This window comes from Myotis brandtii, unplaced genomic scaffold (genome assembly GCF_000412655.1).
Source record: "Myotis brandtii unplaced genomic scaffold, ASM41265v1 scaffold358, whole genome shotgun sequence".
Classification (NCBI taxonomy): domain Eukaryota; kingdom Metazoa; phylum Chordata; class Mammalia; order Chiroptera; family Vespertilionidae; genus Myotis; species Myotis brandtii.
Genome location: NW_005363772.1, coordinates 2,946,392 through 2,963,413, shown reverse-complemented (window position 1 = coordinate 2,963,413; position 17,022 = coordinate 2,946,392). Strand labels below are relative to the sequence as shown.

At 41.2% G+C, this 17,022-nt stretch overlaps 1 protein-coding gene across 6 annotated transcripts in view; it reads left to right on the top strand.

Annotated features, from left to right (window-relative positions):
- The window catches only part of ITPR2 (inositol 1,4,5-trisphosphate receptor, type 2), a 401,602-nt gene that overhangs the window by 353,915 nt on the left and 30,665 nt on the right, over positions 1 to 17,022 (top strand). For 3 of the 6 annotated variants that reach the window (XM_014544263.1, XM_014544267.1, XM_014544268.1), the window contains one exon: positions 5,924 to 6,084. In XM_014544263.1, the coding sequence (XP_014399749.1) occupies positions 5,924 to 6,084 (161 nt within the window). Of the gene's footprint in view, positions 1 to 5,923; positions 6,085 to 7,332; positions 7,469 to 9,348; positions 9,485 to 11,146; positions 11,679 to 17,022 lie in introns of those variants that run through there. The other 3 variants (XM_014544264.1, XM_014544265.1, XM_014544266.1) reach the window with 3 other exon arrangements.

Here is a 17,022-nt window from a genome sequence, read left to right as displayed (position 1 = left end):
TGCCTAGCGACACCCGTAGCAGCAACAGAGGAGGTAGATATTGTGGCAGGCAATGAGAGCAGATGGGACTTTTCTAGCCTTGGAGGCAATGACCAGATGTTTGAGAGTTATGACTCAGAAAACAATTACTAGTGATCCAAAAGGCGGTCATGATAGGGTGATAATTAGCAGATGACAGAGCTGAAGCAGTAAACATAGAAAACAAATTGGCTCTGGTGTCTGTGATAATGATTAATTTTGGATTACTAGAGGCTGAAAATTCAGTGAAAAGGAGATGTCGACAGAGCAGGTGTGACAAAATAACCAACTGGAGAAAGGATTTGTTGATGTCAGAATTCCTATCATAAGGATAGCCAGGTTCCTAGAATTAAAGATCTTTCTAGATGATTTACTAGGAGATAAAGGCTATCTTGTGAGAGAGGGGCCGCTTATGTTTCTCTCTTAATATATTAGGCCCTTATTATCTTTATAAAGTCACTCACTCACTTATTTGTTCAACAATTACTTATTGAGCATCTACTTTGTGCCAGGCTACTGCAGTGAACAAAAATAGATAAAAAGCACTGCCATTATGGAGGTTACTTTCCAATGTATGTAGAAGGTCAAATGATGACCAGGGCTGTGGAGAAAAACAAAACAGAAGATGAATTGGGATGCCTGGGTGATAGGTGGCTGTGTGCCCTTACTTTAGTCATACTGTGTGGGAAACACAGCGTAAATATAGTCTTATTTTTCCTGAAAAGCTAGTATTGAGCCCATGAAGCTCCTCTTATGCTTCCTTTCTTTCTACCTTGGTCATCTCATCCAATACCCTGGCTTTCATTGTTCATCTTGTCATTTACCCTTGGATTCGTATATTTACAAAAGAACTCTCTGAAAGCTCCAGCCTCCTACCTAACACTCTAGTTTGGTTGTTCTACAGGCATCTTAAACTGAGCACATCCCAAATCAAATGTATCCTCCCTCCAAAATCCCTTTTTTTTCTCTTGCTTTAGTGATATTACCTTCAACTCAGTTAAGTCAGGGAATTCAGAGCCGTTCTTAATTCCTCAGAAATGTATACCTTTAATGGCATGTCATGCCCTCTTAAGTTTTCGTTCCAAGTTCCTCTCCAGTCTCTATGGGTTTATTCAATTACTCTGTCAACTTTAGTTGAATGCCTACTGTTTACCAGCTGCTAATGCCAGATTCTGGTAATACAAAAAATACATCAGACAATAAGGTCATAGAGGTTGAGATAGAAATCGACACATTTTCATAGCAAAGTATTGTGAGCACAGAGAGGATCAACTAATTGGCTATGTCTGTGGGAGTCAGATGGTGGCAGTGGTTGAGCGAGTCTTGAAGAAGGAATACCTGGAAGGCAGGAAAGAGACTAGATGGAGGCATTGAGTTTTCAAAGGATTTAGTGTGTTTGGAGAATGGTGAGAAAGTCAGAGTGATTACAAGAAGTGGATTGTCAGAGCATGAGTCTGAAGATCACTTCAAATTCCTTGGTTGACAGAGATTTCATTAACAGAGGTGAATAAAAAGGTCTAAAGAAACAAATTTTTAATGAGTTGAGTTTGACATGCTCGTAAGCTATCCAGAAGGATTTTTATCCATGAGGCTGCTGGAAATAGAAAGTGAAGTTGAGAAGAAAGGTCAGTATTGGGGATAAAGATTGAGAAATCATCAGCATGATGATGGTTGGAACCATGGGAATGGACAACAAAGCTTAGTGAGCAAGAACCAATGAAGATGAAAGATAACCAGTCCCCCTCTTTTTATTTCCCCTCCACTGCCCTGGTTCCTGGCCTCCACCCTCAGCCTCTTCTCCCACAGTCTTCCTCTAAATCCTGCCACAGGAAGTTACTGAAAGCCCAGCTCTGAATATGCTCACCTCCATGCAAAGCCTTCAGAATAAAGTGCAGGCTCCTTAGCTTTGTGCTTAAAGCTCATTATGGTTTGTGCCAAATGTACCATTTCATCTTCATTTCCCAATGTTCCCTTCTAACCACACCAGAGGGATTGACGCTCCCCCAAACAGGTCATCTACTTTCATCTCTAGCTTTGCCATGCCATTTCCTCTGCCCAGATGGCAAGAGAACCTGGCTTTGGCATCAGAAATATTTTTATTTAAATACTGGCTGACTTTTCCACTAACCAAGGTGTTGACTTGAGCAATTAATTGAATCCCTCTGAATCTATTTCCTCACATGCTAAAAGGTCAGATTGGATTATTGGAATTCTAATAGCATATTTAGACATCTTTATAGTTGTCAGCATAAATATGTGCTAAATAAAAATTAAATATCTTTTATTACCATTCCACTTGCCATAATCATGTTTCAAGGCCAGACATTCAAAGCTTTACACCTCTTCAAAACCATTTAAAATATATCTAGTGAGAATTCATTTTGCCTTTCTCTATGCTTTGTGGGCAATTTATACCACTTCAGAATTCTGTTGTCTGTTTCCTCTACCACATTATGGATTAATTGATAGTAAACAAATTATTTTTATAGCCCTATGTGCCTTGCAACAGGTAGATAATTGTTTAAATTGAATACTGAGAAAGTCTACTTCAACATTTCTCTCTTTTTTTGGAGTAACATCTCTGTTGAAGTATAATTTATATACCTTACAACTCATTTGTGTAAAGTATACAATTCAGTGGTTTTTGTATATTCAGAGTTAGGCATCTATCATCATAATCAATTTTAGAATTTTTTTCATTGTCCCCAAAAGAAACCTCATACCCTTTAGCTTCATCATTCTCCCTCCCCCAATCTTTTATCCTCCTCAGCCCAAGGCAATCATTGATCTACCATCTGCCTCTATAGATTTTCCTATTCTGGACATTTCATATAAATAGAATCACAGAATATATGGTCTTCTGTGACTTGCTTCTTTCACTAAGTATGATGTTAACGGTTCATGTTGTAACATGCATCAGTACTTTATATTAATGCAGAAAAATATTTATTGAATGGATATTTTGTTTATCCTTTCATCAGATGATAAACATTTGGAATTGTTTCTACTTTTTGGCAATTATGAATAAGCAATCAAATGCTCTACCCCTGAGCCACTGAGCTGTACCCCCTATGGATAATGCTGCTATGAACAATTTATGTCCAAGCTTTTGTGTGGACATATGTTTTTATTTCTCGTGTGTGTGTGTGTGTGTGTGTGTGTGTGTGTGTGTGTGTGTAAGTGGAGTTGCTGGGTCATATGGTAACTTTATGTTTAATTTTTGAGAAACTGCCAAACTGTGTTTTAAAATAGCTGTGCTATTTTACATTCCCACCTGTGGTGTATGAGGATTCTAATTTATACACATCATCACCAACACTTGTTATTATCTGTTTCTTATTATAACCAACCTAGTGGGACAATATTTTATTAGTGAAATATTCTTGAATATTGAATAAACATTTAGTAGCAACTATGTGCCAGACACCATTCTAAGCTATTGGGACCATTGGTGAAGAACAGAGACAGATGTATCTGCCCATGGACATGCAATAAATGATAAACAGAATAAGTTCCTGGATAAAATGACATTTCTTCTATGCTGATTAGCAGACAGGATTTTTCTTGCACAATCATTTTTACCTCTTTACCTTTTTCTTGTGGTCCAGTTTGATTTAACAACATTAATATGGCTATATTCCATCTGTTAGGAGGTGAGAAGCACTATAGAAAAAAAAAGAGTGATTGAGAATGTCCCCAAAAGGGAAGGGAAGGTGATAGGATTAAATAGGGTGATTAAGTTGAGCCACATTGAGACGGTGAGAGTTGAGCAAAAACTAGAAGGTGAGTGAGTTGGTCAAAGAGCTACCAGAGAGAAGAGTGTTGTGGGAAGAGGAAATGACAAGTTCAAAGGCCCTAAAGTGGGAGTCTGTATGCGAGGAACAGCAAGGAGGCCGGGGTGGCTGGATAAAAGTTAGCAAGGGAGAGGATAATAGGAGATGAGGTTAGAGAAGCTATAGGGCCACATCACTTAAGGTTTAGTAAATAGATATCATATGGGACATATGGAATGAATAGTTATACTCAACAATTATTCATTGTTTATCTGAGATTCAAATGTAATCAGGCAACTTGTCTTTTATCTAGCCACCCTACTTTCAGGCCATTTTAAAGACTTTGACCTTTACTCTAAGGAGGTGAGGATCTGCAGGGTTTGGAAAAGGGGAGAGACGCTATCTCACTTAGATTTTTAAATGATCACCTGACTGCTATGTTGAGAATAGGCTGTGGAGAATAAGAGTTGACAGAGGGATCCTGAGAGATTATTGTAGTAGCCCAGATGAGAGACAATAATGGCTCAGACTGAGTGGTGGTGGTGGGGGTGCTGAGAAGTGATCAGATTTTGGGTATATGTTGAAGGTAGAGCCAGAAGAATTTCAATATAGATGGGATGGTGTGTGTGTGTGTGTGTATGTGTGTGTGTGTATGAGAGAGAGAGAGAGAGAGAGAGAGAGAGAGAGAGAGAGAGAGAGGATTCAAGGATGACTCCTAGATTCTGGCTTGAATAACTGAAAGAATGGTGTTGCCATGGAATGAAAAGAGGACTGTGGGTGGAGCAGGGTTGGGAAAAAAGATTGGATTCTATTTGGGACATGCTGAGCTGATGATAGATCAAATAAAATGAGGCATAGCCATCAGCCAGCTAAATTTTATGGTATTTTCCATTAGAATATCCAGTAACATAATTTAAAAGGTCACTCCTTCACTTGGGACAGATTTTGTACTTATTGTGCTTTGTGTCTTAATATTGAAAGGGTCTTCTTCATGCCTGAATGGCTCAATAGCCTTTTTAAAAAATATATATGCTTAGGAAAAAAAATAATCAGGATTGGAATTCAATTCCCTGGTTTCTTCTCCAACATCTGAACTGCAAAACCAGACTGAATCCCAACATCCCATTTTACTTGGCTTCCTAATCCATTTTTCCATGGATGTTTTTCTTCATCTCCATTCATTTCCTTTCATTCAATCTTCAACCTTTGAGAAAAAAAGAGTGTTAGTACCCAGATCCTTTCCTCAGTGACTGTCCAGAGACTGAAAATGTGCCCCGGAAGTTGAGCAGACGGTCCCCTTCCTAGACTGGCTGGAATACAGTCATCTGAGGGGTGGACGGGTCTGTCAGTCCTTATTGCACTCAGAGCCCAGATCACGGTGGACATTCGCTTACTTTTCACTGATCACAAGTGGTTTTGAAGTTCCTGGATTAAATGACTTTTTTCTTCTGTCCTGATTAGCATGTGTGCCATTTCTTGCACAATCAATTTTACTTTTTTTACTTAGACTTGTGGTCCAGTTTAATTTGACTATTTTGATATGGCTTTATTTGAAATTATCTGCAAATTTTACGTCTATAATAATACATTTCCAAAGTATCTATTGGGGGGAAATGTTAGTTGGGAATAAATCCATAAACTATGGCCTTTTTTTTCTGGAGGTCTTATGTACTATGTTGTTTTTAATCATAACATAGTAAATTGACCCATGCTTACAGAAAGCATTTTTCACACATTATTGTGTTTTGTTTTTAGGCCAGCGGTTCTCAACCTGTGGGCCGCGACCCCTTTGGGGGTCGAACGACCCTTTCACAGGGGTCACCTAAGACCATTGGAAAACATATATCATTACATATTTTTTGCCATTAATCACTATGCTTTAATTATGTTCAATTTGTAACAATGAAAATACATCCTGCATATCAGATATTTACATTACGATTCATAACAGTAGCAAAATTACAGTTATGAAGTAGCAACGAAAATAATTTTATGGTTGGGGGTCACCACAACATGAGGAACTGTATTAAAGGGTCGCGGCATTAGGAAGGTTGAGAACCACTGTTTTAGACTAAGAAGGAAATGCTGATTAAATGACAGATTACATACCTTGTGTTTCCCGTGTTCTGCAGGACTCGAGAGGGACAAGTTTGATAATAAAACTGTGTCCTTTGAGGAGCACATCAAGTCGGAACACAACATGTGGCATTATTTGTATTTCCTCGTCTTGGTGAAGGTTAAAGACCCAACTGAATACACTGGACCTGAAAGTTACGTGGCTCAAATGATTGTGGTGAGTGATCAGAGGGTTTGATCTGGAACTGTATTGGATTTTGGATGCTTTTCCTTCTCTACCCTTCCCTTGTCCCGTTTTGTTAACTTTTAAACGGGACCGTCAATCACTGCAGTATTGCTGTACTGGCTAAGTCATTGGTTCCCAGTGGACTTCTTAGTTCTACAAACTAAATTTAAATCTGAGGTGCACAGATATTTACTGCAGAATTAATTCTGCACCATCTGTCATATCTGTCATCTTCTGGCCTCATACCTCCTGCTATGTCTCAATTCCAAAAATCTGGAACGTTCCCATTGGCAAATGTGAACAGAAGAGTCATACTTTAAGAAATATCTTGAATTGCAGAACTCAAGGGTTTAAGGAAGGGAAGAGTATAGTGTTCGATTTCAATGGGAAAATACTGGCTTTCTGTCTGCACGCACTTTGCATAGGGTTATCAGTGCTGGTCATGTACTAGCAGTGACCCTGCCACATCTGGTTGCTTATAATGCCTCATTAAGATTAGTAGCGTTGCACAGAGGGTGTGATTGTCTGTGATCCACAGTTTTGTCTGTTTCATAGAAGGTTAAAACCAACTGGCTTAAAGGGAAGCCAAAGGTACAGCTTTAGTGCATCCATGATACACATTTAGTGAGTGTCATTGCAACTGGTATAAATTCTCATATTCTTATAATAAATCTAGCTGTGTATTGGATTTTGTTTTTTCAAAAATCACCCAGCAAAATTGCATTAGCTATTTGAGAATGAGAAGCGTCATGATCCTCTTTACTGCTCGGTCCCTGGGATAACATTTGGTGAACCCCACAAAGTGACAGGACAGCCATCAGTGGCTCTCTAACCTTCACTCTGGTTGCTTACCATCCACTCAGGAAGACAAATGATAAAATGAGGAGCAACTAAAGAACATGTTCAGAGGCTAACATATTAAGGAGTACAAGTTAATATTGCAGTAGTTTACTTGACAATATTTATGTCACAGGAGATTTAATGTAAATTATATTTTTGTAATTCTTATTAAGGAGTACAAGTTAATATTGCAGTAGTTTACTTTACTTGACAATATTTATGTCACAGGAGACTTAATGTAAATTGTATTTTTATAATTCCGCATTTTTAGTGCATTTTTATTGTTGACTTGCATCCTACTATAAGTTGTTTCTCTGCGTTCTTCATATGGTAGTAGACAGAACATAATATTATTTTATTCAATATATCTTTTTCTGCCCTCGCTCCCTTTTAAATTAGGGGAAAAAGTAATCACTTTGAGGCTATACATTTATAGTCATTATTTTATAGCCTTGATCTCGAGATGCTCAGAGACTATTGGTGTGAAACATATTGTTTCTGCTTGATGGGGAATAAAAACATGTAAATCATTACATTGGAAGTGTGACCTCACATTGTTATACTTTATCAAAGTTTGAGTAAATTTAACTAATATATACAGGTGGTGGGAAAAAGTAGGTTTGCAGTTGTTTATATGGAAAAAGACATGCAGGTTATGATTATTACAAGAGCTATATTAACTCAAAAGAATGTTTCAATGGCACTTATGAAACTGTACCTCAGTGCACTGTGCCACTGTGACTGGAGACCGAGTCATGGATTAGAGGGGACAGGGTAGTGACAGCAGCATGCACCTTAAAGCCAGAAAAATATGGGCTCAAACTTTGGTTCCCTCACTTATTTTGTTGTATGGTCTTGGATAGTTTGGGTGAGTTTTTGAACCTACCTGAGACTCTGCTCCCTCACCTAAAAGGCAGAAAATTGTCGGTGAGATGAAATGTAAAATGTTTTTAGCACAGGGTGAGTTTTTGAACCTACCTGAGACTCTGCTCCCTCATCTAAAAGGCAGAAAATTGTCGGTGTGGTATCAGTGAGATGAAATGTAAAAAGTTTTTTAGCACAGAGCATAGGTCCTCAGTAATTTACAGTTTTCACTGTGACTATCCACATGGAATGACCATCATATTAGAGAGAGGTGGGGGAGAAGGGAGAACTATAAAGAGAGGAGAGAAGAGAAAGCCAGAGACAGACCTCTCATGTAGGAAAAAGAAGAAAGACAAGTAAAATAAGTAGAAAAGAAGACAACACGAAGGGCAGAAGGAGAACCAGAAAGTGGAGTGTGTCGACAGCCAAGAGATGAGCATTTCAGTGTCACAGTTCAATGGCATCATTTGCTACAAAGAGGCCATGAAGACGAGACAGGTCCAAGTCTTTGGAAATTGTAATGAGGAAATCAGCAGGTGCCTTCCACCGTGAGAGAAGATGGCTGTGAAAATGTAGACCCATCTTTAGCCTTGACATTAAGACCGGTGTTCTGCCAGGCACTTGTACTTGAATTGTTACGTATCCACGTACGTACCTGTGTTTCTGTCCATCCTCTTCGGTCAGCACTCTCTCCAGGACCGTGACAGGAGGGAGAAGAGCTCACAAACTCGTTCCAACATGAAATGTCTCATTCTCATCCAAGCAGCGCACATCCAAGAGAGCAGGCACCGTTCCTGAATGTTAATGGTCAGGGGAAGGAAGGGTGATATTAAGCTCAGAACTGGTGGAAACAAAAAGCCATTCTCATGGAAGATTGTTCACTTACTGAAATAGCCAATTTGAAAACTTCTAAAAATCTATAGCTGATGAACCCAATTCAGAAAATCTGTTACTCCCAGCTCTCTCTGTGGAGATTGTGGCTTTTTAATCCTGATCCTCCTATAAAGAAAGAGAAGATTTTAGAACACATAAGTTGAAACACGTCTACAGCTCAGTTTAAAGACTCCCCCCCTCGCCCCCCCGTCCAACCCAGGGCTAACTACCATAAGTTTGGTAAGAAACCTTCCAGACATGTCCTACCACTTTTATATTTTCTCCTTACAAACAGGTTCATTTACCAAGTTGATTTAAGTGCTTGTTTGTTAAAAGGTCTTTGAAAGAAGCTATAAATTTTTTATAATTGATACAGCTTTCATAATCAAGGATTTATGCAAAAGAAAATGAGCAAGTTCCTTATATTTGTTCCCAAAACAACTCATCTGAATTCTACTACACTAAGTAACTTGGATTTTACCCTTAGGCCCTTAGGAAATGCTTCCTGGCTTTTGGTAAAATGAGAAAAAAATAATATCACAAATTTGGGAGATGTTTCTCCCTTCTGTATATTTATTCACCTCCAATGTCTATACTTTATTGCTATGTCAATAAGGAAGATGTATACCAATATGCACTAAAACATACATTGTAAATAAATTAATATATTGCTTCTAGATGTTAGAACCTAAGGAAGTATGTTTGTGCCTCTAAATCCAACCAGTGATAGAGTCAGGATTTGGAAATATTAATAGAAACTCCAAACTTCCGTACCCCCACCTTCAAACTCCACGCCATGCTGTTCAAATATCCTCTGCCTGAGTATCTGAATTAACAAAGAGCATCTTCTGGAACATTGTTATAGGACAGTGATGGTGAACCTTTTGAGCTTGGCATGTCAGCATTTTGAAAAACCCTAACTTAACTCTGGTGCCGTTTCCCATATAAAAATTTTTTGATATTTGCAACCATAGTAAAACAAAGACTTATATTTTTGATATTTATTTTATATATTTAAATGCCATTTAACAAAGAAAAATCAACCAAAAAAATGAGTTCACGTGTCACCTCTGACACGCGTGTCATAGGTTTGCCATCACTGTTATAAGAGATGTGAGTAGATCAAGGTATTTTGGAGAGTAGATTTTTGTCTTGCAAGCAAACCGTCATTTTTGATAAGATAATTGATATTTTGAGCTAGTATTTATTGGGAACAGAAAATGAGAAGGGAAAAAGAAGGACTGTGCAGGAAAGTAAAATAAAGAAAGTGAATTAAAAAATAAAAAATTAGAAGGGTGGGTGTAAGGGATAAATCCTGTAGCCTGTGTTCATAATGGCCTCTGAGCATCATTAAGCCCTTTCGCTTCTCCCATTACCCAAAGGACGATGACCAAGGAGGAAAACACAAAATAGAGATCATTAGAAAAGATGCCCAAAGCTTTTAGATGTTGCTCTGACATTTGGGAACATTTTCAGATTTTCAGTGTTCATTTGCTGAGATGTTAGGGGCCTTTGGGGGTATTTACTACTTAATTTGACAAACAGCAGGATCAAATCCCAGGTGCCTGGAAGAAAGGCACCACTGCATGTTCAGTGCTCCAGTGTCCGGGTGGTACTGGGCTGCAGCCCTCCCCATGACCATGGTTTTGGGGGGATTACTTCCTCATTTTAGTGCATGACACTTTTCAGTTTTTCTACTTACTTGACTCTTGACAAAAAACTGTTTCCTGACATTGTGTCAGTGTCGACTAGGACAATTTAAGTCATGTTTTCATCCTATATAATAAAGAGGTAATATGCAAATTAACCCTCATGCCCTCACAAGATGGCTGCCTATGACCAGGCCGGCAGGGGGGTTAGTGAGGGACAACCAAATGACTGAACAGCAGGCTGTGTGGGGCGACCAGGCGGGCAGGGGTTGCAGTTGGGGGGCAACCAGGCCAGCAGGGGGGCCAGTTGGGGGTGACCAGGCCAGCAGGGGTGGGCAGTAAGAGGTGACCAGGCCGGCACGCAGAGGCAGTGAGGGGTGATCAGGCCGGCAGAGGGGCGAGGGGGAGTTAGGGGCGACCAGGCAGGCAGGCAGGTGAGCGATTAGGAGCCAGAGGTCCAGGATTGTGAGGGGGATGTCCAACTGCCAGTTTAGGCCCAATACCCGGAATCGGGCCTAAACTGGCAGTTGGACATCTCCCAAGGGGTCCCGGATTGGAGAGGGTGCAGGCTGGGCTGAGGGGGACCCCCCCCCCCTGCACAAATTTCATGCACTGGGCCTCTAGTTAACAGGACATGTTAATATCTGTGATATGTATTAAAAACAATTCAATATACATTGAGTCCCTCCCACAGGCTAGCAGTCATGCTATGGGCTTGATATGTAGGATAAATAAGAAATAGTCCCTTCCCTGGGGAGGCTCGAAATGCTTACTGAATGAATAAATAAAATCATGAGCGAATTAACACATGAATGGTTTCTTCTTAGTCCTCTGGTAGTTGGACACAATTTACAGAAAGATACACCAACATAGCTGCAAGAGTTTGGGACATGAATTTCTCATTAGTCAAATGTCATCTTTCCCCTTTTTGAAAATCAGAAGATAAAAAGGCAGCAGGAAGGGTCAGGCCACCTGAACCAAGTATAATGAAGGCAATATTAAAAACCGGATTTGAGAGACAGGCGTCTTAATCCCTCTGTCGCCTCTCCCCCAGGATTTCTCCAGCCCAGCTCCTCCCACACACGCACAAACCCTCCGGAGTGTGTCTGAGCTGTTCCACTCGCAGAGGGGCAAGCCTGTGCATCGGTGGGCATGTCAGTACAACTCACCCTTAAGCACGAATTCTTCATTGTAATCATCTATTAAGACCTCAGAGAGGAATCCTCCTTTTAATGAGACAGAAAAGAAATGGAGTCACCCAGGACTTTAGCTACATAAAGGAGGAAAAGAACTACCACGTTTCCAGATGCTGTTTTCTCTGTCCAGAACTCAAAATAAATGTTGCTTAGTTAAACCATATTTTCCAACAGTAACTGTCGGAGGTGGGGTATGTTTGGGCTCATGAAAGACATCACGTCTTCTAAGATCTGTAGGCACCCCTCCTGCACAAGCACCCTTTGCCAACTTAATTTTTGCATTATTATCGTGTATCATTATGAAATTATATGTTCTGATTCTATTATTTCTAATCTACACTAATTGTGTAATTGGATCTAATTGAGCCAATTATGTAACTGCTCAGTCTTGAAGACCTATTTGAAAGACTTTAAACCTTAATAAGACACTTTTTAAAATGTTTACATATCAGGGCAAGCCCAGGGGGTCCTTGCAGCTCAGAATGCACAATTAAGAAGTGAACGTTTACATTCAAGGAGCCACCACCTTCACTTTCCACAGTTTAAGTCCACACATGTGTCTTCAATTTAAGAGGGATCTCTTTCAATTCCCGGCTCTGGATTTCAGTGTCATCGTGGAATCTGTCCTCCACACTATTCTACTTTCTTGTAGAGTATTCATATGCAAGATGTATGAGTTGCCACATTTTTGCACACATTTTAACATCTTTCTAGGCCTCCTCTTAGTTTGTAAAGTAGCGATAGAAATGGTGAGTACTTAACTGTGTGGCTGTACACAGCGTCATCATCTTGAAGACTATCCCAGGGGTCAGGTTATTAGACCTCAGGGCAGGAAGCAAGTGTAGGATTTGAGCCAAATAGTGTCCTCATGAAATTCATGGTAGGAAGCAGGATGGGGAATAAAGATGAGGGCAGGCAGGTGAGGCGCTGACTCGGATTTGTCAGCAGCTACTTCCTGAGTTTATCGGAAACCCAATTTGCTGGTGTCCAGGTGATAGTCCTCCAAGTTCAAGAGGCAAAAAAAATGGATTGTGTTACTTTTTCTAACCCAGTGTTGAAGGAGAAGCTCTGTGTAAAGGAGCAAACCTGGGCAGTAGATTCTGATGTTGGACTTCGTAGGATTTTCACCTACAGGGTTGGTGGGAAAGACTTCACTTCTCCCATCTGCACGTCACTTTACCCATCAATGAAATAAATTCAATCAACCAGTCAGCACCCAGAACAGAACCATCTGAACTGTGTCTGGGTCCTGCAGGCCTCCTGCTGTGCCAGGCCCTGTCCCTTTAGTTGCTGGATCATGGGGAGAAGGGGGAGGCAGGGATCCCAGAAGAACCTAAGCAGAGAAGGCTCCAGGGTCATAGGGGAGCGGGGAAAATTTGGACGGTTTGAGACAATGGCTAATTTGGCAACTAGGAGCCCAGTGTGGCTCAGTGGTTGAGCGTCAACCTATGAACCAGTAGGTCACGGTTCAATTCCTGGGTTGCGGGCTTGATCCCCAGTGTGGGGCGTGCAGGAGGCAGTAAATCAATGATTCTCTTTCATCATTGATGTTTCTCTCTCTCCCCTTTTCTCTGAAATCAATAAACATACATATTTTTTAAAATTAAAAAAAATTAGCAACTAGGAAAAACCACAAAGGTTTAACAACTAGTACAGCAGTATCTATACATACCAGCTATATATGGGCCCTGGATAGAATAAGACCTTCCTTAGAGTTACTATGAGGATTAAATAAAATCATGCGGACTCGCAATACGACTGCTAATCTCCTGACATATGATGAATGCTGCCTATATTCCAGGTGCTATGCTAAGTGTTTGACGTGACGCTCTCTTGTACAGCCTTGTAACAGCCCTAGGAGGCAGTCTGCTATTACTATCCCCAGTCTATACCTGAGGAAACTGAGGCTTATAAAGGACTGGTAACTTGCCCAACATTGCACAGCTAGCAGAAAGGGCTGCTGCGTCCTTCATGTCCCAGGCACACGCAGGTGGTCCATAAAAGCCCATTGAATGTTGTTATTCAATGCTCTGGGACCATATGCAGAGCTAGAAGCAGTGGTTCTTTTGAGAGCAGGCCAGGCCACTACAGCCAGCACTCTCAGCAGGATGCCTTGCGCTAGGCAGACGAGGGACTGTCCACATTCAGTCCAGGGCAGGGAGTGGAGCTGGCGGGAGACAGGAAGTCAGCTGACCACCCTACAATGGCAAGAAGGTCTGAGAGGAATCCTAATAGGAAGAGATGTACTTGCTCAGAGCTGGTGGGCAACTGCAGCTTCCCACAAAGATGAGGCACATTACATCCACAGTTATGGCAACGCCAGGTGAGAGAGAGGCCGCAGGATGTTCCGATTTAATTTGACAAGCATTTACCAGGGAGCACTACACATGGATGGAGAACCTTTTGAGCTTGGCGTGTCAGCATTTTGAAAAACGCTAACTTAACTCTGGTGCCGTGTCTCATGTAGCCATTTTTTTTATATTTGCAATCATAGTAAAACAAAGATTTATATTTTTGATATTTATTTTATATATTTAAATGCCATTTAACTAAGAAAAATCAACCAAAAAAATGAGTTCGCGTGTCACCTCTGACACGCATCTCATAGGTTCGCCATCACTGCACTAGGCACTGATAGAAACAAGAATAAACATCGTCAGTGCCCTCACACAGCCCTAATGTAATAAAGAGGACGGCTGTATTCACCAGGAGCTGTAGTGCAAATCAGGACTCTGGTGAGAGATGTAGTAAATGTACAAACACGGCAGCTGGAGAAATCCCAAAACAAACTCTACTGGGATGTCTCTGCTTAAAGCCATTCGGTGGTACTTAGGATGTAACCCACCTTACGCAGTCTGGCCCCAGCCAACTTCATCAATCTCATTTTATCTCCCCTTCCTTAGCCAACTATGCTTCAACTACGGTTCTTTGCAGGAAACATGCCATACTTCTTTCCTGGTCAGGGCCTTGATATGTGGGTGCCACCCATTTATAGTTGTTCCCTAGCTCTTTCCATGCCTAGCACCTTCCCTAACACACCCATTCCAGCTGCCTTCTTTCCTGACCCGCTGTGGAGCACTCAGATGTCTCTGACCTAAGATGGTGTTTATACTGTGACATGTTTATTTTTCTTCAGTATGACTTAGGCATTCACATCTGTTTTATTCACTGCAGAGTTCTCAGCACTTAATGAATGCCCAATACATAGTAGGCCCTCAGCATTGGTTTGTTGAACAAATTGAGTAAGACCTAGAGCCTTGCCCTTAACCAGTTTGGCTCAGTGCATAGAGCGTCGGCCTGCGGACTGATGGGTCCCAGGTTCGATTCCGGTCAAGAGCATGTACCTTTGTTGCGGGCCCATCGCCAGTGAGGGGTGTGCAGGAGGCAGCTGATCAATGTTTCTCTCTCATCCATGTTTCTAACTCTCTATCCCTCTCCCTTCCTCTCTGTAAAAAAAAAAAAGGCACCAGGGGCCGTGCACAGAGAAGATTACCAGGACCTTAAACAACGAGGAGGGTTTTGTCAGATGGAATGGAGGGGAATGTATTCCAGGCAAAGTGTGTATCTTAAAGGGAAAGGTTGAGCACAGAAAAAAAAAAAGAAAAGAATCTAAAATTATGATAGGTGCTAGCAGCTTTGCATCTTATCTTATTTCATTATACCCATTTTATGTAAATCGAGGTTCAGTGAAGTTCATTATTTATAGTGCTCAATAAATGAGTGCTTGGGCTAGGCTCCAAATGTAGATTTTTCTGGGGGCTGATGTCTATGATTTTACTGTTAGCTGTGTCTTCTTCTCAGAAGAATCAGATAAACTTTGACTAAGATCAAATATATGTATGTCAAGTGTTGGAGAAAAGGTAGAGGGGAAAAACGAAACTAAAAAACAAAAGGCATCCTTTGGAAGGAAGAAAGCTCTTCCTGCTTCTCCAATAATTTAAGGAATTGGAATTCTTGGTGTCTAAGCTGCAATAGCTAAGATATGGCAAAAAATGACTTGAAAATGCAGATCAATAAACCATTGCCCATCAGTTAAAGGTTTGTTCATTCAGTAAACACAAGTTGAGTGCTTTCTGTGCTCCAGCCCTGGGCTGCTCAGGGAATCAAGGTTGAGGCAGGGATTGTAACTGCCTTCAGGAGTCAGAGAAATGAAACAAAGGAGAGGTGATGGCACCGTGCAGCGGGGGAGCCTGCCGCAGAGCAGATGGCCTGGAAAGGGAGGCTTCAGGAGGTCACGCCTGGATGCCTGAGTGAGTCAGGGAGGCATGGATGCAGCAGGTGGAGGGAGCAGCGGGCCTGTCTGGGGGGAGAGGGAGGCGCTCCAGAGCAGGAGGCCATGTGGTGGTCAGGAGCCAGATCACAAGGACTCTGTGTGCTTGCAAGTTTTTACTTTCCCCTGAAAGCTCAGGGAAGCCCTTCAGAGATAGCAAAGCAAAGAAGCAAGGTTAGGTATGTTTTAGAAAGCAAGTTCCCTGGCAGTGTAAGAAGTGGATTCAAGGGGGCCATCCTGGGCAAGAGGAAGGTAGGTAGAAAGATTTTATTACCCAGGAACAAGGACGAGAGCTGAAATGAGATGCCACTGGAGATTGAAAGGAAGTGACGGCTATGAAAAGATTAGGTAGAGGACTCCCTGCTGGCGGGCGGAAGGTGGTTTAGGTCTCTGGCCTGGGTGAGTTCTTGCAGGTTGAGAGGTGAGGCTCAAACCCTAGGGGTTCCACAGGAGTCATTTGAGGAGATCATCTCAGTTTGCACAGGCACAGTTTGGGTGTCCAAATGCGTAAAGTTCAACACAAAACTGAATACATGGGTCTGTAATTCCAGCAAGAAGTTAGTAACAATCAACTCACACAAGAATAAGATTGCTGTCTCTTTTATTCACTAGGGTATCCCAGGAGCTTAGAGCAGTGCCTGGTATATAGTAAGTACTCAACAAAGATTTGATAAATGCTCAGAAAGATTTGTAAGTCACTGGAGTATAGGTGATAGTTGAAATCACAGATTGGATGAGACTGTTCAAGGGAGATTATATAAAGTAAGTCAGAGAGCATGCCCTTTGATGGAAGGACACCGAGCTCTGTTATTTAATACCAACAATAACTAATCATAATAATGTCAAGAGTCTACCATCCAGATTGCACTCATCCAACAGTAGAACCAGAAAGGAGGAAAACCAGTCTTCATTGGAAGACTCTGAAAGATTTAACTTTCCATCAGCCAGTGAACCTAGAAATGTTTAGGTTGGTGTTTGGATCTCCTGTGACCCAACACTGATAGGTTTCAGGATGAGATTGTGCTGCAAGCCCAAATGTTTTGAGCAAAGTGATTTGGATTTGCTTCAATATATAGGAGCCTCTTTGAAATCGTGACCTATCCTAAGTCACTTATTTTAAACGTGTAAAGGGACGTTCACATCTCTGATGCACATAAACTTAATAAAAAGATGTCTCCCTGCTGTGCCAGGAAAGAGAAAAATCCAGCAAGAAAGAACTCCAGGAAGAAAAAGAAAG